Source organism: Chiloscyllium plagiosum, unplaced genomic scaffold, assembly GCF_037043375.1.
Source record: "Chiloscyllium plagiosum isolate Xiang-an unplaced genomic scaffold, Cpla_swu_hap1 HiC_scaffold_8, whole genome shotgun sequence".
Classification (NCBI taxonomy): domain Eukaryota; kingdom Metazoa; phylum Chordata; class Chondrichthyes; order Orectolobiformes; family Hemiscylliidae; genus Chiloscyllium; species Chiloscyllium plagiosum.
Genome location: NW_028270146.1, coordinates 44,143,775 through 44,163,070, shown reverse-complemented (window position 1 = coordinate 44,163,070; position 19,296 = coordinate 44,143,775). Strand labels below are relative to the sequence as shown.

The window sequence follows — 19,296 nt, the reverse complement described above, 5'->3', positions numbered from 1 at the left end:
CCAAAGGGCCTGTTTCCATACTGTATGGAATCGAATCTAATCTAATCTAATCAAACCTACCGCCTCTAATACCTAAAAGGTTGGAAATTGCCTTTAGCGCTTTCTTTTCCCAAGAAAAAAAAACCTGATCTGGAAATGATCATTTCTTTACTGTCACTGACCCAATATCCTGGAATTCCCTCCCTAGAAGCACGTGTGAGCAAATAGCCCATAAAAACTACTGCAGTTCGAAGTGGTTCACTATCAGCTTCTCAAATGAAATCAGGAATGGGTAATAACTGCTGTCTTCAATGTGTACATAGTCCCAGGAATCATTTAAATATAGTTGTGGCATATAAAATAATGTTGATTTTTAAAATTATTGATAAAGTTGCAAACAATTTGTCAAAAGGCAAACAATCTAATAGAACTGACCTTGTATGAGCTCATAGATATTCATGTCCATTAGTTCACATATTAGAGCAAGAGACCCAGACTTCTTATCACTGAAAAGAAAGAGAAAAAAACAAAACTAGTTACATTTGTTTAGATGTAATGGAAAAATACTTTCAAGAGAAAAATTATTAACCTTATTTTTAAATGTTTTCCTCACTGTTCCATTTTTGACTCTAATTTTAAATGCAACTTGTTTAGATAGCAGTGGAGTGTTTAAAGTTTCATGGATCACTTCCTAAGTTTCAATTCTCAAACCAACTGTAATCTGATAGATAAACCAGTGCACAGGGAAAAAGAATACCAATGCCTGTACATCTCAGAAGGCTACAGATATCATAACAGGAAAAGAAAACAGAAGTTTATAGAAAGAAATGTTAGACATGAAAATACTGGAAAAATAGAAGGTAGTCAACATTTCACATCTTAAGACATGTCCTGAGGACTGAAATACAGGTGAACAGCATTTTAAAAATCTGGATAAGAGAATGAGTAAAAACAGAAATTGGTGAAATCCTTGATTGGAGAACAGAAAAGGATTAAGTAGCAAATACGAAACAAGCAGGAGACTACAGAACATAGTGAGTTAACAGACAAGATACAGCTTGTGAATAACTAAAGAGATACTTGGAAAATAAAAAATGAAACTATGTTCTTGGTGTCTAATGGAAGGGAAAAATGCAGGTCACCATGAAGGGTGCAGACCAGCCCAATCAGAGCAATATCAGCGCAATCTTGGAGAACCCTTGTAAATTGATGTTTCCCTCCGATTGTCCCACCCAAATTATTCACATATTATTTATAGCATATGCCTTTGTAAGCTCTTGTGGCACCATGAGATGTCCCAAGTTCAAATCCCATTTACACTAGAAGGTGGTCACAAGTTTGAACAGGTGGATTAAAAATATCTATAAAATTTGATTTCTCTCATTAGTTGTTCTCTTGATATTTTCCATGTGATTTACTCATTACCTTTCTGCCTGCTACTTGTCTATATCCCAGTGCTAAAGTGAGATTTCAAGATTTGAAACATGTTTTTTTAAATATAGATGTCTGAAACAAAAGCCGAACATAATAAGGATTTTTGAATTATAGGTATACATGCAATATTTTACACATTTATTTTACATTAGAAAGAAACCTGGTTGAGCAATTTGATGTTCAGTTCTTGTGCACTTCATAGTGACTGGCTCAAAAGCAATACTTAAATATGTACTTAAATACACTGTACTTAAATATACTTCATAGGCTATAATGATCTTGCTATCATACACAATGCAGAAAAGAATGCTATTTCTTCTTTGCACAATGTTAAATTTTTTTTTTAAAACATAAGAGAACTTTAATAACTCATCTTGCTCTGGCACTGGTGTGATACTGTCCATCACTCATATGTAGAGGCAGTCTTGTTGCAGTTCTGACAGTGCTTTGAGCCAATACAATACTATTGATGAGCAGAGGGATCTTGGTGTCCATGTACACAGATCTCTGAAAGTTGCCACCCAGGTAAATAGTGCAGTGAGGAAGGCATATGGCGTACTGGCTTTTATTGGTAGAGGAATTGAGTTCCGGAGTCCTGAGGTCATGATGCAGTTGTATAAGAGTCTGGTGCGGCTGCATCTGGAATATTGTGTGCAGTTTTGGTCGCCATATGATAGGAAGGATGTGGAGGCACTGGAACGGGTGCAGAGGAGGTTTACCAGGATGTTGCCTGGTATGGAAGGAAGATCGTATGAGGAAAGACTGAGACACTTGGGGCTGTTTTCATTAGAGAAAAGAAGGTTTAGGGGTGACTTGATTGAGGTGTACAAGATGATTAGGGGGTTAGATAGGGTTGACAGTGTGAACCTTTTCCCGCGTATGGAGTCGGGTATTACAAGGGGGCATAGCTTTAAATTAAGGGGGGGTAGATATAGGACTGAAGTTAGGGGTAGGTTCTTCACTCAGCGAGTCGTAAGTTCATGGAATGCCCTGCCAGTAGCAGTGGTGGACTCTCCCTCTTTATGGGCATTTAAGCGGGCATTGGATAGGTATATGGAGGATAGTGGGTTAGTATAGGTTAGGTGGGCTTGGATCGGCGCAACATCGAGGGCCAAAGGGCCTGTACTGCGCTGTATTTTTCTATGTTCTATGTTCTATCCTTCACATGACCCAGCTGAAATTCCCTTCTGAAAATGAGCTGAAGAACATTGCTGCAGATTACCTGGATGAATAGTCAATATTACAATATCATTTAACCTGTGCAAGGTTCTAACCACAGCTCACTTGAAACTGTAAGTATGTTTGTGGCATTGTTACCTCAGGCTGGTAGTGGTGCTTTTATACGCAATGGTACCTTTATAAAAGGTCTGCAAAATCATGCTACTTCTGCAGAACTAGAGAGATTGTAGTTCTCCAATCTCTCTGCAAAGAAGCATGCATAGTGCAGCTGGACACCAGTTAGTATATTGCTTGCTCTTGGTTGTTACTCCAGAAGAATCCTGTTCAATGATTTCCAAAGTACAGCACTTAGGTGCATATCTGCATGCTGCTGAGCTGAGTGAGAAGTGTACAGTCGTCTCCAAGTTGGATGTTTCATTAGTCTTCTGCGCTTAATCACCAGTAATGTTTAAGTTACCAAGTGAAAATTCAACCATCTACTTACTGCCTCAATGAGTTGTAAGTATCTGGGCTGGTGCATTAATTTGTACAAGTCTGTGACAAACCCTCAGGTGACTGACCTACTTTGAATTGGCATTTTCATCCTGAAACAGCTCCAGTAAGACATTAAAGGGTCCATGGGAGATTAAGGCATGAATTAGAACTTAAGAAACATGTATTTTAAATGATCATTAGCAGCTGACATTAGGATCACATTAGTTAGTATTGTGGACTGATGTTTAATTCAGTCACTACATGGATGACAGTTGCCCTCGTCTTCAAAGGCTACTGATGTCCAACAATTCTTCCCATGTCTCAGTTGCAAGTCCAACCATAATCTGTCTCTTCTTGCCCTGTGCTTACCTCTACTGCCAGGAAAACAAGAATGGACTTATGAGTGTTGATAATAATAATGACTAAGGATTCAAGATTATTATGAGAGTGGCATAGCATTGCATAAATATGAGTACGAGGATAAATGAATAATCAAATAAAGGATGAGGAAGTGGCAGACGGAAGCATAGCTGTATCAGCAAGCTAAATGTGAGGAGTGATATACTGGATGCAATTTGAGGCAGGAGAAGAAATGCACATCAGAATAAAAAGGTGAATATGCTATTGAACTCATCTTTTGTTCCCTGCATTAGCCATTAAAAAGCTTTCAGCAGTGAATCCAGGAGCACAGGACTACACTTGCAACTGATGTTCACAGTTCGCCTTTGTTTAAAAATAAAACATACAACCAAAAGAATGGCAGAAAGGAGTTCTGATGTTCAAAGACTGTGCCTTGTTTTAAGAGGCATAGAATCATAGAGATGTACAGCATGGAAACAGACCTTTCGGTCCAACCTGTCCATGCCAACCAGATATCCCAACCCAATCTAGTCTCACCTGCCAGCACCCGGCCCATATCCCTCCAAACCCTTCCAAATGCCTCTTAAATGTTGCAATTGTACCAGCCTCCACCACTTCCTCTGGCAGCCCACTCCATACACGTACCACCTTCTGTGTGAAGGTCCCCCTACAAATGGGAGGAAGAAGCAGGGGAAAGAAAACAATCAAATTGCACACTGTTTGTTCATGTGAAGCATGCGCTGCTGGCTAGGCCAGAATTTATTGGCTATTCATAACTGTTTTGTTCATTAAGGGACTACTGCAGTCTATGGATACCCAGAGTGTTATTAGGAAGAAAGATCAAGGATTTTGACCCGGTGACAGGAAAGGTATAGTTTGTTTCCAGTGATGATGGGGATTACCTTGGCTCTGATCTTGTGATGGAGGGAAAGCTATTGAAGATGGTTCAGCACAGAACACTACTACTAAAGGAACTCCTATCCTGAGGCAGAGAGATCGACTTCCTATAACATTTTCTTCACTAGTTGGAGCCATTCCAGGAGGTTTTCTACAATGACACTAGCTCAGTTTTGCTAGAGCTTCACATATTGATCAAGTGCTGCCTTGATGTCAAGGACAATCACTCAGCTCACCTCTGGAGTTCATCCTGTTTATTCATGTTTGCATAAGGTAGTAACAGATGTCAGGAGTATTCCTGCACAACCCAACTGGAATGTCAAGAGAGCAGATTATTCCTTAGCAAGTACCAGTTGATAGGGTTATTGATGATTCCTTCCTTCAATTTTCTGAAAACTGAAAAAAGACTGATGGCAGTTATTAGCTGGTTTGGAGTTGTTATTTGTGAACAGAACATTCATGAGCAATTTTTCACATTCTCAGATGGATGAAACAACTTGGTTAGGAGTATGAAACCAAAAGAGAAAATGCTGGAAAATCTCAGCAGGTCTGGCAGCATCTGTGAGAGAAAAAAGCTGATGTTTCGAGTCTAACTGACCCTTTGTCAAAGGGTCAATTCGACTCAAAACATCAGCTCTTTTCTCTCCTTACAGATGCTGCCAGACCTGCTGAGATTTTCCAGCATTTTCTCTTTTGGTTTCAGATTCCAGCAACCGTAGTAATTTGCTTTTATCCTTGGTTAGGGGTATGGCTAGTTCTGCACTATGTCTTCAATACTATTTCTGGTTTGTTGTCAGGATCTTTGAAGTATTCAGTGCCTTCAGCTGTTTCTTGATCACATGCAGTAAGTCAAATTGGCTGAAGAGTAGTAACTGTGATGCTAGGACGTCAGGATGAAGCCAAGATAAATCGCGCAATCAGCAGTTTAGTGGAAGGTGGATACAAATATTTCAGTCTTTTTTCATTGTGCTGGGCTTCCAGACCATGAAGAATGGAGATTTCACTGGAGTTGCCTCTTCCTGTACTTGTTTAGTTCTCCATCATGAATCTCACTGAATGTGGCAGTACTGAAGAGTTTCAATCTAATCCATTGGTCAAGGGATCATTTAGGCCTCTCTATTACATGCAGTTTCTTCTATCTGGATTGCAGTAACCTCAACTTTTAGTTTCATAAGAAGGGCACCTCATTTTTAAGTGTGCCAAGTGATGTTCAACAGGGTTCATCTCTCAGCACAGTTATAATGGTGAATATGTCAGAACATGAGATTACATATTGGTATTAAATATAATTCTTCCTCATGGATGCTCAGTAATGAGCTACTTGAAATGTTCAAAGTCTGCTACATTTAACACAATGGTATGTCACACAAAACAAAGGAAGAAGGTGGACTTTCTATCCACAATGACTGATTAAGGTGGCAATACTGTGACAGATGAATACATCTGCAAAAACAGGATTGACAAGAATGAGATCACTACCGTTTTACCATCTTGTTGGTTTGCTCACCACCTGCTAGAGGTCCAAATTGTCAGCCACATCTTTAGGAATTGACCAGCATTGTTAGTAATAACATATCAAGGCACCCTTTTTATTTTAAAAAAATAATATTCATACCAAATAGAATTTCCTTATCTTTCACATGTCCAGGGTTCAAACTTAACTCTGGCTTCAATTCCCTCTCGTGAGATTCTGATAGCCTCTTCCTGGAGCTTTCATACAACAGTACTACAATCTTTTCAGCTCAAATAACCCTTCCAAGGTTTTAACCAAACACTCCTGATCTGGAACTTTGAAACTAAACTCCTCACTTGGAGATAATCTCTAACAGTAGTACTACTACTTTCCTTTCTTAGGAACAACTGCTTGACACATTCAACTTCAGCTAAGACTTTTGCAAACTGCTCTGAACTGAAACTAGAAAGTTTTTTGCTTTGGAAGCCTCCAAAATTACAGAATCTTCTATCTTAAGGCCTAAAAAACCTACATTGTGTTTTTTTTTTGCTCAAACTCTCCCAACATAAACAAACGCCCTTACACTCTGAAGAAGGATTATTCCAGTTGAATGACAAGGAATTCCAACCAAATGGCCTAAGCTCACTCCAATTTCACCTGTTTATACCTGGAAACACTATAACTTATGGTTTGGTATGGATTATGGAGAATTTCAAGAAGGCAAAGGTAAGTCATGCATGTAATAGGCGCGTTAATGTAGTAAGTATGACATGCTAACTCAGCAGGTGCTTAAATTGCAGTGGCCCAACTTAGCAACCTGGGTGGTGAGGCCTGAAAACAACTGAAAGTTCTCATACTTTGAACTTTAGAAATCATAAATATAATAAAACAGAATCAGTTCTGTTTCACTATTCTCTTCCCAACTAACTCTTTCTCCTCAGCTGGTGTCCAGTCAAGATTATTTTGCAAGATACTGGAGGTAATTCTGCTACGAAGCAGGCAGTCAATGCTTTCACGAGGGCAGAAAAACCAGAGAGCAAAAAAAAAAGTAGCCATAATTTGAAACATTCATTAAACAGCACAGTGGAAAGAGTAATTCCAATGAGACCGTTGCATTTTAAACACTTCCTGAAACAATGCTTAAAAATAAGGTTAGAACTTTGTCAGAATTGTACTACATAAAGTATAATTCTCAGGAAACGTGGACAAGTTGCTCTATCCATTGACTAGAAATAGACAAAGTTGCATTTACACTGACAACAAACAGCCACATCACATAAATATTCTAAATATTGTGCAACATTAAAACAGAGGGAGAAAGTGAGGACTGCAGATGCTGGAGATCAGAGTTGAAAAGTGTGATGCTGGAAAAGCACAGCCAGTCAGGTAGCATTCAAGAAGCAGGAGAGTCGACATTTCAAGCAAAAGCTCTTCATCAGGAATGAGGGGTTTGGCCAAGATGGCTAAGAGATAAATGGAAGGGGATGGAGCTGGGAATGCAATAGGTAGATGGAGGTGGGGGGGTGATGATGATAGGTCGGAAAGGAGGGTGGAGTGGATAGGTAGGAAGGAAGATGGACAAGTAGGACAGTTCAAGAGGGCGGTGCTGAGTTGGAAGGATAGATCTGGGATAAAAGGGGAGGGGGGTGGAAATGTAGAAACTGGTGAAATCTACATTGATCCCATGTGGTTGGAGGGTCGCAAGGCAGAATATTAGCCATTCCTCTTCCAGACCTATCGCCATCACACCCCACTTCCATCTACCTTATTGCATTCCCAGCTACTTCCCCCAAGCCCCACTCCCTTCCATTTATCTCTCAGTCCCCTTGGGCCACCCTTCCTTCCTGATGAAGAGCTTATGCTTGAAACATCAACTCTCCTGCCTGACCAGCTGTGCTTTTCCAGCACCACGCTTTTCGACAGCATTAAAACAGAGGCTATTTACTGATTCTATAAATCATAAATGCAAAACATTCCTCAGGTTCAGACATTTTTGCTTAGCGGGTCAAAGGAAGGTATATAATTCTTGTTCATGAATATATTTAATTATAATATGCAATGAAGCAACACTTACTAGGCCACTTCATGTAACTGAAGAATATTAGGATGTAAACTCAGTCTGCGCATTGCTTGAATTTCACGTAGGTTGTTCACTTGCTCCATGCTGATCACAAAATTTGAACAAGACATGATTATCTGGGTGTTTTTTTTAAATCATCAGATAGCATGAAATTACAGTTTATAAGTTTCAACTGAACCTCAAATTCTATTTGAACTTTTTCATGTTTTTAAAGAGTTTCAATGTCTCATTTCCTTTGTAAAAGAAAAACAATCACTGCATTTTAAACTTTTTATACTAGTTACAAGTGACAGCATACCTACTGCCTACTGTACTGCATACCACTAAATAAAATTTGATACAGATGTTCACTTAAGAACTAGGAGCAGGTGTTAGCCAATCAGCAGTCCCTCACACCTGCTACGCCACTTGATACTATCATAGCTGGTTTCATCTCACCTCAACTCTTGTGCTTGCTTCCTATAACTCTTCAACCCATGACTAATTAAAAATCTATCTCCTCAAATTTATGCAACGTCCCAGCGTCCACTACACTCTTGTGTATTATATTCTATAGATTTGGAAACCATTCACCCAGAAAAAAAGACTTGATTTTTGTTTTTTCTAATTATTGGTTCTGTGATTTTTTTTAAAGATCTGGTTTGAAACTGAACCATACCGATTAGGAAGAAAATTACAAATCCTCCAGTCCACTGCCAGCTAAATAAATCAAAGAACTGATGAGAGTGGTGGCAATGAGGGCGGTCAAAGTCCAGATTTAGTAAAATCAGCACAGTTTTGATAACATCCTCCATTACTCTGCTGTATTCAACTTCTCACAACAGCAACTGGGAGTGAAGTAAATGAGTAAATTTATTTTGCATCAGTTCTGACTGAATCCTGTCATTACAAAGTTAGCCAACATAAGTGTGATTAGAAAGGTCTAGAGGATGTTGTGACTCAGCACTGGTTCTCCAACTTGAAGGGAGTCAGGACTGAAAGGCAGGGAACTGGAGGCTAGTAAGAAGAGCTTGGGACTTGACCTGTGGAAGGCGTTAAAACAAAAACGCAGAAAAACAAGTTAGTTGCTGCATATTTCAGCATATGGAAAACCTACTGCATCATTGACCTCATAGCCTAGACATTAGGAGGTATATTTTCATGGAGTTGGAAAGATGCCACAAAGCATCAAGGCAAATATGACAGTACCCAACTCCAACAGGTAGGAAACCCAAGATCAGCAGGCACTTTGACTCGGAGTTCAGAAGACCCTATTTTAGCTTTTGCAAGGGACTTGCTGTCAATAAGTGAGGTTCCCCATTTTGGTCAGAAGAATAGAAAGGAAACTTATTATCTAAGTGGAAAGAAACAAATCGGTGCTTAAGTGCAGAGGGATCTGGATGTCTTTATGCACAAATTGCCAAAAACTAGAACGCAGGTAATAAAAGGAAAACAGAATTTTGGCATTCATTGCTAAAGGAATAGATGTTAAAGTAGACAAATGTTACTGGAATTGTATGAAGCATTAGTGAGACTGTATCTGGAAGATTACATGAAGCTTTGGTCCCCTTGAAGGATGTAGTTGCATTTGAGGTACTGGAGGAGATTCAATAGGTTGAATTTAGAGGTAAGGTATTTTGTCTTGGGAATATTTTATAAGGTTTAATTGTACACTTTCTGGAATTTGGAAGAATAAAAGGAGATCCAATTGAGGTATATGACGCTATAGGGGATTGATCATGTATATGTAGAGGATGTTTCCTCTAGTGGGGCAATCAAAAATAAACGGTCAGAGTTTTAAGATAAGGGATAGCAGATCTGAAACACAGACAAGTGTAAATTCCTTCTGTCAAAGGGTTGTGCCTCTGGTGTTCATTATTCCAGAGTTTGATGGATGCGAGGGCATTGAGTAAATTTACTCAGATTTTTGCATTAGTAACTGGTTGATGGGTTATGGGGCATAACTAGGAGTTGCGGCTGAGATGAGATTAGCAATAATTGTATTGAATACTGAAGCAAGCCAGAGGAGCTGAATTGTCTACTCCTGCTCCTAGTTAGTATAGCAAATGCACATTAATGGAATAAATGTGTATTTAAAGAATAAACCTGCATACATCTTATGATTTGACGTTTTCCCAATTCCTTGCTCTTTAAACTTGAGGGAAAAAATTCATAGACTACAGCTGGACAAAAATAGTTTCTGGTTTAGAAAATGCTTTGTGGTTTTGCTGTGTTTTGGGATTGAAGTTGATGCTTTCAGAAACTTATCCAGTGTGGAAACTGTTGGGACTCGCAGTTCAGTTTTAGTTTTAGAGAGCTACTGATTTGGACGGCACGGTGGCACAGTGGTTAGCACTGCTGCCTCACAGCGCCTGAGACCCGGGTTCAATTCCCGCCTCAGGCGACTGACTGTGTGGAGTTTGCACGTTCTCCCCATGTCTGCATGGGTTTCCTCTGGGTGCTCCGGTTTCCTCCCACAGTCCAAAAGATGTGCAGGGTCAGGTGAATTGGCCATGCTAAATTGCCCGTAGTGTTAGGTAAGGGGTAAATGTAGGGGTATGGGTGGGTTTCGCTTCGGCAGGTCGGTGTGGACTTGTTGGGCCGAAGGGCCTGTTTCCACACTGTAATGTAATCTAAAAAAATTTTTGGGCGGCACGGTGGCACAGTGGTTAGCACTGCTGCCTCACAGCGCCGGAGACCCGGGTTCAATTCCCGACTCAGGCGACTGACTGTGTGGAGTTTGCACGTTCTCCCCGTGTCTGCGTGGGTTTCCTCCGGGTGCTCCGGTTTCCTCCCACAGTCCAAAGATGTGCAGGTTAGGTGAATTGGCCATGCTAAATTGCCCTTAGTGTTAGGTAATAAGGGGTAAATGTAGGGGTATGGGTGGGTTGCGCTTCGGCGGGTCGGTGTGGACTTGTTGGGCCGAAGGGCCTGTTTCCACACTGTAAGTAATCTAATCTAATCTAAGTAATCTAATCTAATCTAATCTGATAGCGAATGAACTCAGGAGAAGCATTCAGCTCCAAACTCCAGCGGTTCCAGGACCAAGATCAGGGAACGACTTTTGGAGCACTGCAACCGCTCGGTTATTCTGATGGATAATCACTCAGGCTCGAAGGCGGCTTTGCAAAGGAAAAGAAAGTCCAAATCAGGCTCTTTACGGAGGGCACTGAGCTGCCTCTGATTGTTAGGGCTGAAGAAAATGAAATCCAAAAGCGAAATTCAAAAGCCACATTGAAGCAGAGAAAGGTGAGCTGCTTTGCTCTTTGCCCCTCTCTTGGGAGACCCAAACACTGTTACAGTCTATCTAATAAATATCAAGCATACAATCTCCTTCTCCAGGAACAGTCAAGGCCACAATGACCTTTAGTCCCTGTGCGTGAACAACAATAAGGTCAAACTGGAGATTGGAGTAGGGAAATGTAACCACCTTTGACTGTCTTTGACATTCATTCCTACAACGGACTGCTGTCTGCTGCGAACTTGAATCAGATCCCTGTGTGAACTGTTCTCCAGGTTCTGAGGTCACTGACCTTGCCCACTTACACAATGTAATCCTGCCACTCTCTGGAAGTGACCCTGTTCCCATTTCAGATTTCTATCAAAAGCCAATTCCTGTTTATTTGTCTGCACAAGCTGTTTCAAGGCAGAATTAGATGTGCATAACAAATCATTTGAGGTGATAGAACTGTTTGTCCCAAACAGTTTGAGCCCCATGGTTAGGAGCAAGGTGTTTTGGAAGTTTGGGATGGAGGACTGCAGAGAATTGATTGTTGAGTTTGAGAGATATTTCTGATGGAATGTATTGAAACTAAATGTAGATCTGAACAAGGTCACACAGATATGCAAACTGATAATGACTGGCTTTGACTGGGGATATCATTTGACTCTACATAACACAGAGAAGGCTCACACCCAAAGCAACACATGTATCTGAATTTTGAAAGTGAGGTAGTTTTGATTAAAAACTGCAATTTTAGCAAACTGAATCCTGGAGTTTGGTACATCACGTCCAGTAACTGCTTTTGAGTGTAACACTGGTGATTTTGAGGAAGTTGGACATAGGCGATGAACAGAGAAAATCATGTGAAGCAACAGTGAAAGGAAAATGATTTGATGAAGCAGCAATTGAGCTATGATGACAGTGTAGTCAGATCATTTTCCACACTATATGATCTTTGAATGCAGGTGACTCCAAAATTGGTGGACAATGAAGAAGGTTATCTAAGAGTACAATAAGATCCTGATCAGCTGGACCAATGGCCGTGGAGTGGCAAATGGAGTTTAATGCAGATAAATGCAAGGTGTTGTATTTTGATAAGACAAACCACAGCAGGACTTACGTTGTTAATGGTAAGTCTCTGGGGAGTGTTGTCAAACAGAGAAACCCAGGGTACAGGTACATTGTTCCTTAAAAGGGAGGTTGCAGGTAAATTGGTGAAAAAGGCATTTCACATGATTACCTTCATTCGTCACATTACCAAGTACAAGAGGTGGGACATCATATTGCAGCAATACAGGGCATTCATGAGGCCACTTTTAGAATATTGTATAAAATTCTGATCACCCTGCTATAGGAAGGATGTTATTAAACTGAAAAGGGTGCAGAAAAGATTTACAAATATGTTACCAAACTGGAAGGTTTGCATTATAAGGAGAGGCTGGACGATTAGGACTTTATTCCCTGGATTGTTGGAGGCTAAGGGCTGACCTTACAGAAGTTCACAGAATCGTGAGAGGCATAGATTAGGTGACTAGCCAAGATATAAGAGAGGAGCTTACTAACATTTTTCACAGAGAGGGGCGTACATATATGGAATGAACTGCCAACGGAAGTGGCAGTGGAGGGTGCAATTACTGCATTTAAAAGACATTTGGACAGGTAGATGGATAGGAAAGGGTTAGAGGGATATGGGCCAAACACAGGAAATGGGACTGGGTTTAATTTAGGAAACCTGGTAACATGAATGAGTTAGACCGAAGGTCTGTTTCTGTGCTGTATGACTCTTATAATCATATATGTGCACAAATGGCCTCTAACCCACAGAAATACTTGGCCAACTTGAACTAAAATGCTTGTTTATCCATTTGACAATATTCATCACAACTCAAATTGTGATAGTGTCAATGAAGTTAATAGAATTAAAATTTGTTTAGCAAAATGGAAAAAATAACAAACAAGAAATAGCAGAGCAATAGTCAGAGCTAATTTTCCAACGGTAGTATGCTGGTACCCCAAGAGTATCATGTAAAATGGTGAAAGATGATTTCAAGAGATATCCTCAAGTCAACCAGATTAATAATTGGTGAGCATTAATGGTCATGGTTAATCTAAATAGACCTTTACCTCTCCCCTGCAAAGATACCACAGTTACTGAGATTGTTAAAGGGAACTTTAATTAATTTATAGTGAAATATCTTCTTACTTTGTAAATATTAGACATAATTATATTTCAGCAACATCTGTGAAGCTTGTGCTGTAACATAACTGAGCACAGACTGTTATCAGTGAAGGACTGAATTTACTCCCTCTTTAAACTGTGTTTCTAAGTTTCCTTGCAGGGGATGTTGTTGAGAGAATGTACAGGATGCTGGTGGCTGTTGTTTGTTTAGTCAGATTGTCTAAGCAGCAGTAGAGACTAAGACACTGAAGAAAAGCCCCAGCTGGGCACTGAATCAATATTAAAACAGCAAATTCAGAATCATGGCCACCTTGATGCCACTAAACTGCTTCTGTGACGTACCAAAAACTACCATCAATGGTAACCTGGAATTAACCTTCCCTGCTAAAGCAAGACTTGCATTTATACTGTACCTTTCATACCAGTATCAGCATAGTGAGCCTTCTCTGGACTTCCTCCAATGGTAGTACATCATTCCTTAGATAAGGGCCCAAAACTATTCACAGTATTCCAGCTGTGGTCTGACTTGTGCCTTGAATAGTTATAGCAAAAACCTCCTTGCTTTTAAACTTAAGCACCTTTGAAATAAAGGCCAACATTCCATTTCTTTTCCCTACTGTTCACTGTATTCGAGTTTTGGCTTTTTGTGATTCCTTAAGACCACATAAGAGATAAGAACATGAGTAGACTGTTCGGCACCTTGAGCCTGTTCCACCATTTGATAGGATCATGGATAATTCTTCACATCCACTTTCCTGTGTGCTCCCCACAACATTTGATTCCCTGGATGATCGAGAATTTATTTCAGCTTTAAATATAAATAAGGACTCTGCCCCACAGTTTTCTGGAGTCCCAAAGACTCTCAACCCTCAGAGAAGAAATTCCTCCTCATCTCAAACTGTGTCCCTCTGGTCGTAGACTCTCCCATGAGGGAAACCTCCTCTTAGCATTTACCCTGTCAAGCCCTTTAATAATCCTATATGGTTCAATTAGATAATTTCTCATTCTTCTAATCTACAGTGAGTAGAGTCCCAGTGTATATAACCTTTGCTTTTCAAGCCATCCACTGACACCAGGGATCATCCTAGTGAACTTTCTCTGAACTAACTCTAGTGAAATAATATATTTTCTTAAGGGGACCAACACAGCTCACAGTATTCCAGATGGGATTTCTCCAGCACCTGTTACAGTTACAGAAAGACTTTCCTACTCAGCATGTACAAGGATGTCCAAATCATTCTATTTTGTAACTTTCCGCAGTCTTTCTCCATTTGCAGGTTTCCCTGACATAAGAAGGACATTATTAAATTGGAGAGGGTTCCAAAAAGATTTACCAGGAGGATGCCATGACTAGAAAATTTGAGTTATAAAGAAGAGGCTGGATAGGCTGGGACCAGTTTCACTGGAATGTAGCAGGTTAAGGAGTGACCTTACAGAGGCTTATAAAATCATGAGGGTCACAGACAAGAACAGCAAAGGTCTTTTCCCAAGGGTGAGAGAATTAAAAACTGGAGGGTCTTTTTTTAAAGAAAGGTGAAAGGAGAAGGATTTAAAAGGAAACTGAACAGCAACCTAGAGGGTGGTTCATATGTGGAATGAACTTCCAGAGGAAGTGTTAGATTCAGGTATAGTTACAACATTTGAAAGATAGTTAGATAGATACATGAATAAGAAAGTTGAGGCTTATGGGCCAAATGCAGACCTTGGAGTACAGGTTTATAGTTCCTTGAAAGTGGAGTCACAGGTGAATAGGATAGTGAAGAAGGCATTTGGCATGCTTTCCTTTATTGGTCAGAGCATTGGGAGGAGTTGGAGGTCATGTTGTGGCTGTACAGGACATTGGTTAGGACACTTCTGGTCTCCTTCCTATCTGAAGGATGTTCTGAAACTTGAAAGGATTCAGAAAAGATTTACAAGGATGTTGCTAGGGTTGGAGGTTTTGAACTATAGGGAGTAGATTGGGGGCTGTTTTTCCTGGAGCATCGGAGGCTGAGGGGTGACCTTATAGAGGTTTACAAAATCATGAGGGGCATGAATAGGGTAAATAGACAAGATATTTTTCCTGGGGTGGGGGGAGTCCAGAACTAAAAGGCACAGGTTGAGGGTGAGAGGGGAAAGATTTAAAAGGGACCCAATGGGCAACTTTTTCACACAGAGGGTGGTACGTGTATTGAATGAGCTGCCAGAGGAAACATTGGAGGCATGTACAATTACAACATTTAAAAGGCACCTGGATGGGTATATGAATAGGAAGGGTTTAGAGGAATATGGGCCAAGTGCTTGCAAATGGGACTAGATTAGGCTAGGATATTTTGGATGGCATGGACGAGTTGGACCGAAAGATCTTTTTCCGTGTTGTTCATCTCTACAACTCTATAAATGGGACTAATTTAGTTTGGGAAACTTGGCGTGGATGAGTTAGACTGAAAGGTTTCTTTCCATGCTATGACTCTATGGTCTGATGGGACATCAGCTGGAGATTAGAAAAACATTAACATCTGATCATGAGGTTTCAATAAAGCACTTTATTGATCAAGTAGTATTATAGTGTCATTATAAATGTTTGGCTGGGTTTCAAAAGCTACAATTATCTCAGCTGGGGTTTAGAATTCACAACTTGATTAACAATTTTAAACCTAAAAACATTAGCTGTCTTTGGTATGGGTTTGAGTGGAGGCTTGTTAATTTTAAGAAGAAATTAACACTTGAGATTTAAAAGCTTTGGGTGAGTGGGAGTTTATTTTTACTATTAAGTACAGCCTCTCCCTATAGCTCAAATCCTCCAACCCTGGAAACACCCTTGTAAATCTTTTCTGAATCCTTTCACATTTCACAACATCTTTCTGATAGGAAGGAGACCAGAATTGCATGCAATATTCCAACAGTGGCCTAACCAATGTCCGCAACATGACCTCCCAACTCCTGTACTCAATACTCTGACCAATAAAGGAAAGCATACCAAACGCCTTCTTCATTATCCTATCTACCTGTGACTCCACTTTCAAGGAGCATGAACCTGCACTCCAAGGTCTCTTTGTTCAGTAACACTCTCTAGGACCTTAGTGTATAAGTCCTGCTAAGATTTGCTTTCCCAAAATGCAGCACCTCGCATTTATCTGAATTAAACTCCATCTGCTACTAATCAGCCCATTGACCCATCTGGTCAAGATCCTGTTGTAATCTGAGGTAACCCTCTTTGCTGTCCACTACACCTCCAATTTTGGTGTCATCTGCAAACTTACTAACTGTACCTCTTATGCTCACATCCAAATCATTTATGTAAATGACAAAAAGTAGAGGACCCAGCACCGATCCTTGTGGCACTCCACTGGTCACAGGCCTCCAGTCTGAAAAACAACCCTCCACCACTACCCTCTGTCTTCTACCTTTGAGCTAGCTCTGTATCCAAATGGCTACTTCTCCCTGTATTCCGTGAGATCTAACCTTGCTAATCAGTCTTCCATGGGGAACCTTGTCAACACCTTACTTAACATATCAAAAGTAACTAGACTGAATTCATTCAAAGCAAGGCTGTGAGCTTAGGACAGAACTAACAGGCCCTTTTCAGTTCATCTATGCTGAGTCTACCACATCTAACTCACCTAAAATTACTCATACCATGTCATTCACTCTCTACTGTACCATTGATATTGATTTTCCATCTCTAGTTAGTTCATTCTGCACTATGCACCATCTCAATATCTCCAGATCACGTTTGCACATTGCCTCCCCCCTTCCCCAACCCACATCTCATCCACATTGGAATTGAACTCCCCACCCTTGTCAAATACTGTTTCCTGAGTTCTCAGAAGGGAAAAAAAGTTTAAATTTGCAGATAACATAGTTGATGAATTAGATTAGATTAGATTAGATTTTTTTTTTAGATTACTTTACAGTGTGGAAATAGGCCCTTCGGCCCAACAAGTCCACACCGCCCCGCCGAAGCACAAACCACCCATACCCCTACCCCTACATTTACCCCTTACCTAACACTATGGGCAATTTAGCATGGCCAATTCACCTGACCTGCACATCTTTGGCCTGTGGGAGGAAACCGGAGCACCCGGAGGAAACCCACGCAGACACGGGGAGAATGTGCAAACTCCACACAGTCAGTCGCCTGAGGCGGGAATTGAACCCGGATCTCTGGCGCTGCGAGGCAGCAGTGCTAACCACTGTGCCACCGTGCCGCCCACCGTGCCGCCCAATTAAACTATTATGTATATCAAATGAAGCCCCAGTTTGTCCAATATATTAATTTCCATTTCTACTTGTTTTAAGTCGAGAGTGGGGTGCTGGAAAGGTACAGCAGATCAGGCAGCACCCGAGGAACAGGGGAATCAACGTTTCAGGCAAGAGCCTTTCATGAGGATTACATTTTTTAAAACCTAGTTCCCTGTTTCAACCCAAAATTCTAAAGCAGCTCCTCGTGTTGTTAATCCGTGCATGTTTCCAGGATCCTAGCTCCCATCAAACTGTTGCCATAGTTGGGAAAAAGAATCTGGTTTTTGTTCTTTTTAGGCAAAGAAGTTGCCTGATCTGACCACAAGGGTGGTTGACTCTTAACTGCCCTCTGGGGAAATTAGGGATGGGTGAGAAATGTTTGCCCAGCCAGTGAAGCCCACAATGAATACTAAAAAAGTAAAGAAAAATAGAAACTGCTAGGAAAAACTCAATGTCAACATCGTGGGGAAAATGCAGAGTTAACGGTTTGGATCCAGCCACGTTTTCTGTTTTTGTTTCGGATTTCCGGCATTCGCAGTTCATTGGGGTTTTTTCTGTTTTTAAAAAAAGGGTCACATTACAGACGTCGTTACATAGCACGTTATATTTTATGAGAACGGGTCACTCGAACCGAAACGTTAACTCTGATTTCTCTCCACTGATGTTGCTAGCTTTTCCAGCAGTTTCTTTTTTGTATGTGTCTGATTTTAGGTTAGATTAGACTCCCTACAGTATAGAAACAGGCCCTTCAGCCCAACCAGTCCATACCAACCCCTCCAAAAAGTAACCCAACCCAGGCCGACTTCCCTCTGACTAACGCACCTATCACTATGATATCATAGTGATCACTATAGGCAATTTAGCGAGGCCAATTCACTTGAGCTGCACATCTTTGGATTGTGGGAGGAAACCCACGCAGAAAATGTGCAAACTCCACACAGTCACCCAAGGCTGGAATCGAACCTGTGAGGCAGCAGTGCTAACCACTGAACCACCGTGCGATTCACAGCATCTGTAGTTCTTTCGGTTTTTATTCGTTATATTTTAACTTAGCTTCTTACTACAGCAGCAACCCGATTAAATAAATTTCGAATCAAGGTAGACATACTGGGACTGATCTTGAGAATTCCAATGGTACAGTACAGTTGGTTGTTTTTAGGAAGCTTTTGCTTTCTCCGAGTTAAAAGTGACAACATTGAACTACATAAATGGTCAGTATCAAAAAAATTATTTTTAAAATCTCGTGCTGATAAACCAAGGTCCATTGTAGTTAAAATATATTCGAATAAATTCCAATGACCGCTTTTAACAAGTAGTACAAATAACTTGCACTTGGTAAGTTCGACTAAAATAGCTCCTTGGATTTAAAAGAAAACATCATATTAAGTTATCTCAGAAAGGTAATTTCATTAGGTGATTATAAAATCAATTTACCTTTCGACATGTTGTTTCATCTTTTTACAAGCGTAGTAGATTCCATCTTTTAAGCTTTGCGCCTTCCAGACCTCCGAAAATGTCCCTTCGCCTATTTTAGATATTAGTCGGTAGTCTTTTTTCAAAAGAAGAGTACTTGATTAAAAAATGCATTACTGGCTCACAGCAGACGTGGACGACTCCATGTTTGATTGAAATTTACACTGGTAGATCGCATGCCATTCGCAAACACCAGGCTCACATATCTCGCTATTAGGCTCGCACAAAAACCCAGGTGTGCATAAGATGGCAGACTCTCACTGTTAAATTTTGTAGTTTTTTAAAAAGTGATCATTCTTACTCGATTCGTGGTTTTAAATTAGGGACACAAACCAAAAGTTAAATGCCTAATTTAGTTTTCA

At 40.5% G+C, this 19,296-nt stretch overlaps 1 protein-coding gene across 5 annotated transcripts in view; it reads right to left on the bottom strand.

Moving 5' to 3' along the window:
* mok (MOK protein kinase) overlaps positions 1-19,296 on the bottom strand; it is a 131,622-nt gene that overhangs the window by 88,520 nt on the left and 23,806 nt on the right. For 2 of the 5 annotated variants that reach the window (XM_087989761.1, XM_087989762.1), the window contains exon 2: positions 415-485. In XM_087989761.1, coding sequence (XP_087845887.1) covers positions 415-445 — 31 coding nt within the window. In that variant the 5' untranslated portion in view covers positions 446-485. Of the gene's footprint in view, positions 1-414; positions 486-7,850; positions 7,941-18,895; positions 19,011-19,296 lie in introns of all 5 variants that reach the window. The other 3 variants (XM_043697360.2, XM_087989758.1, XM_087989759.1) reach the window with 3 other exon arrangements.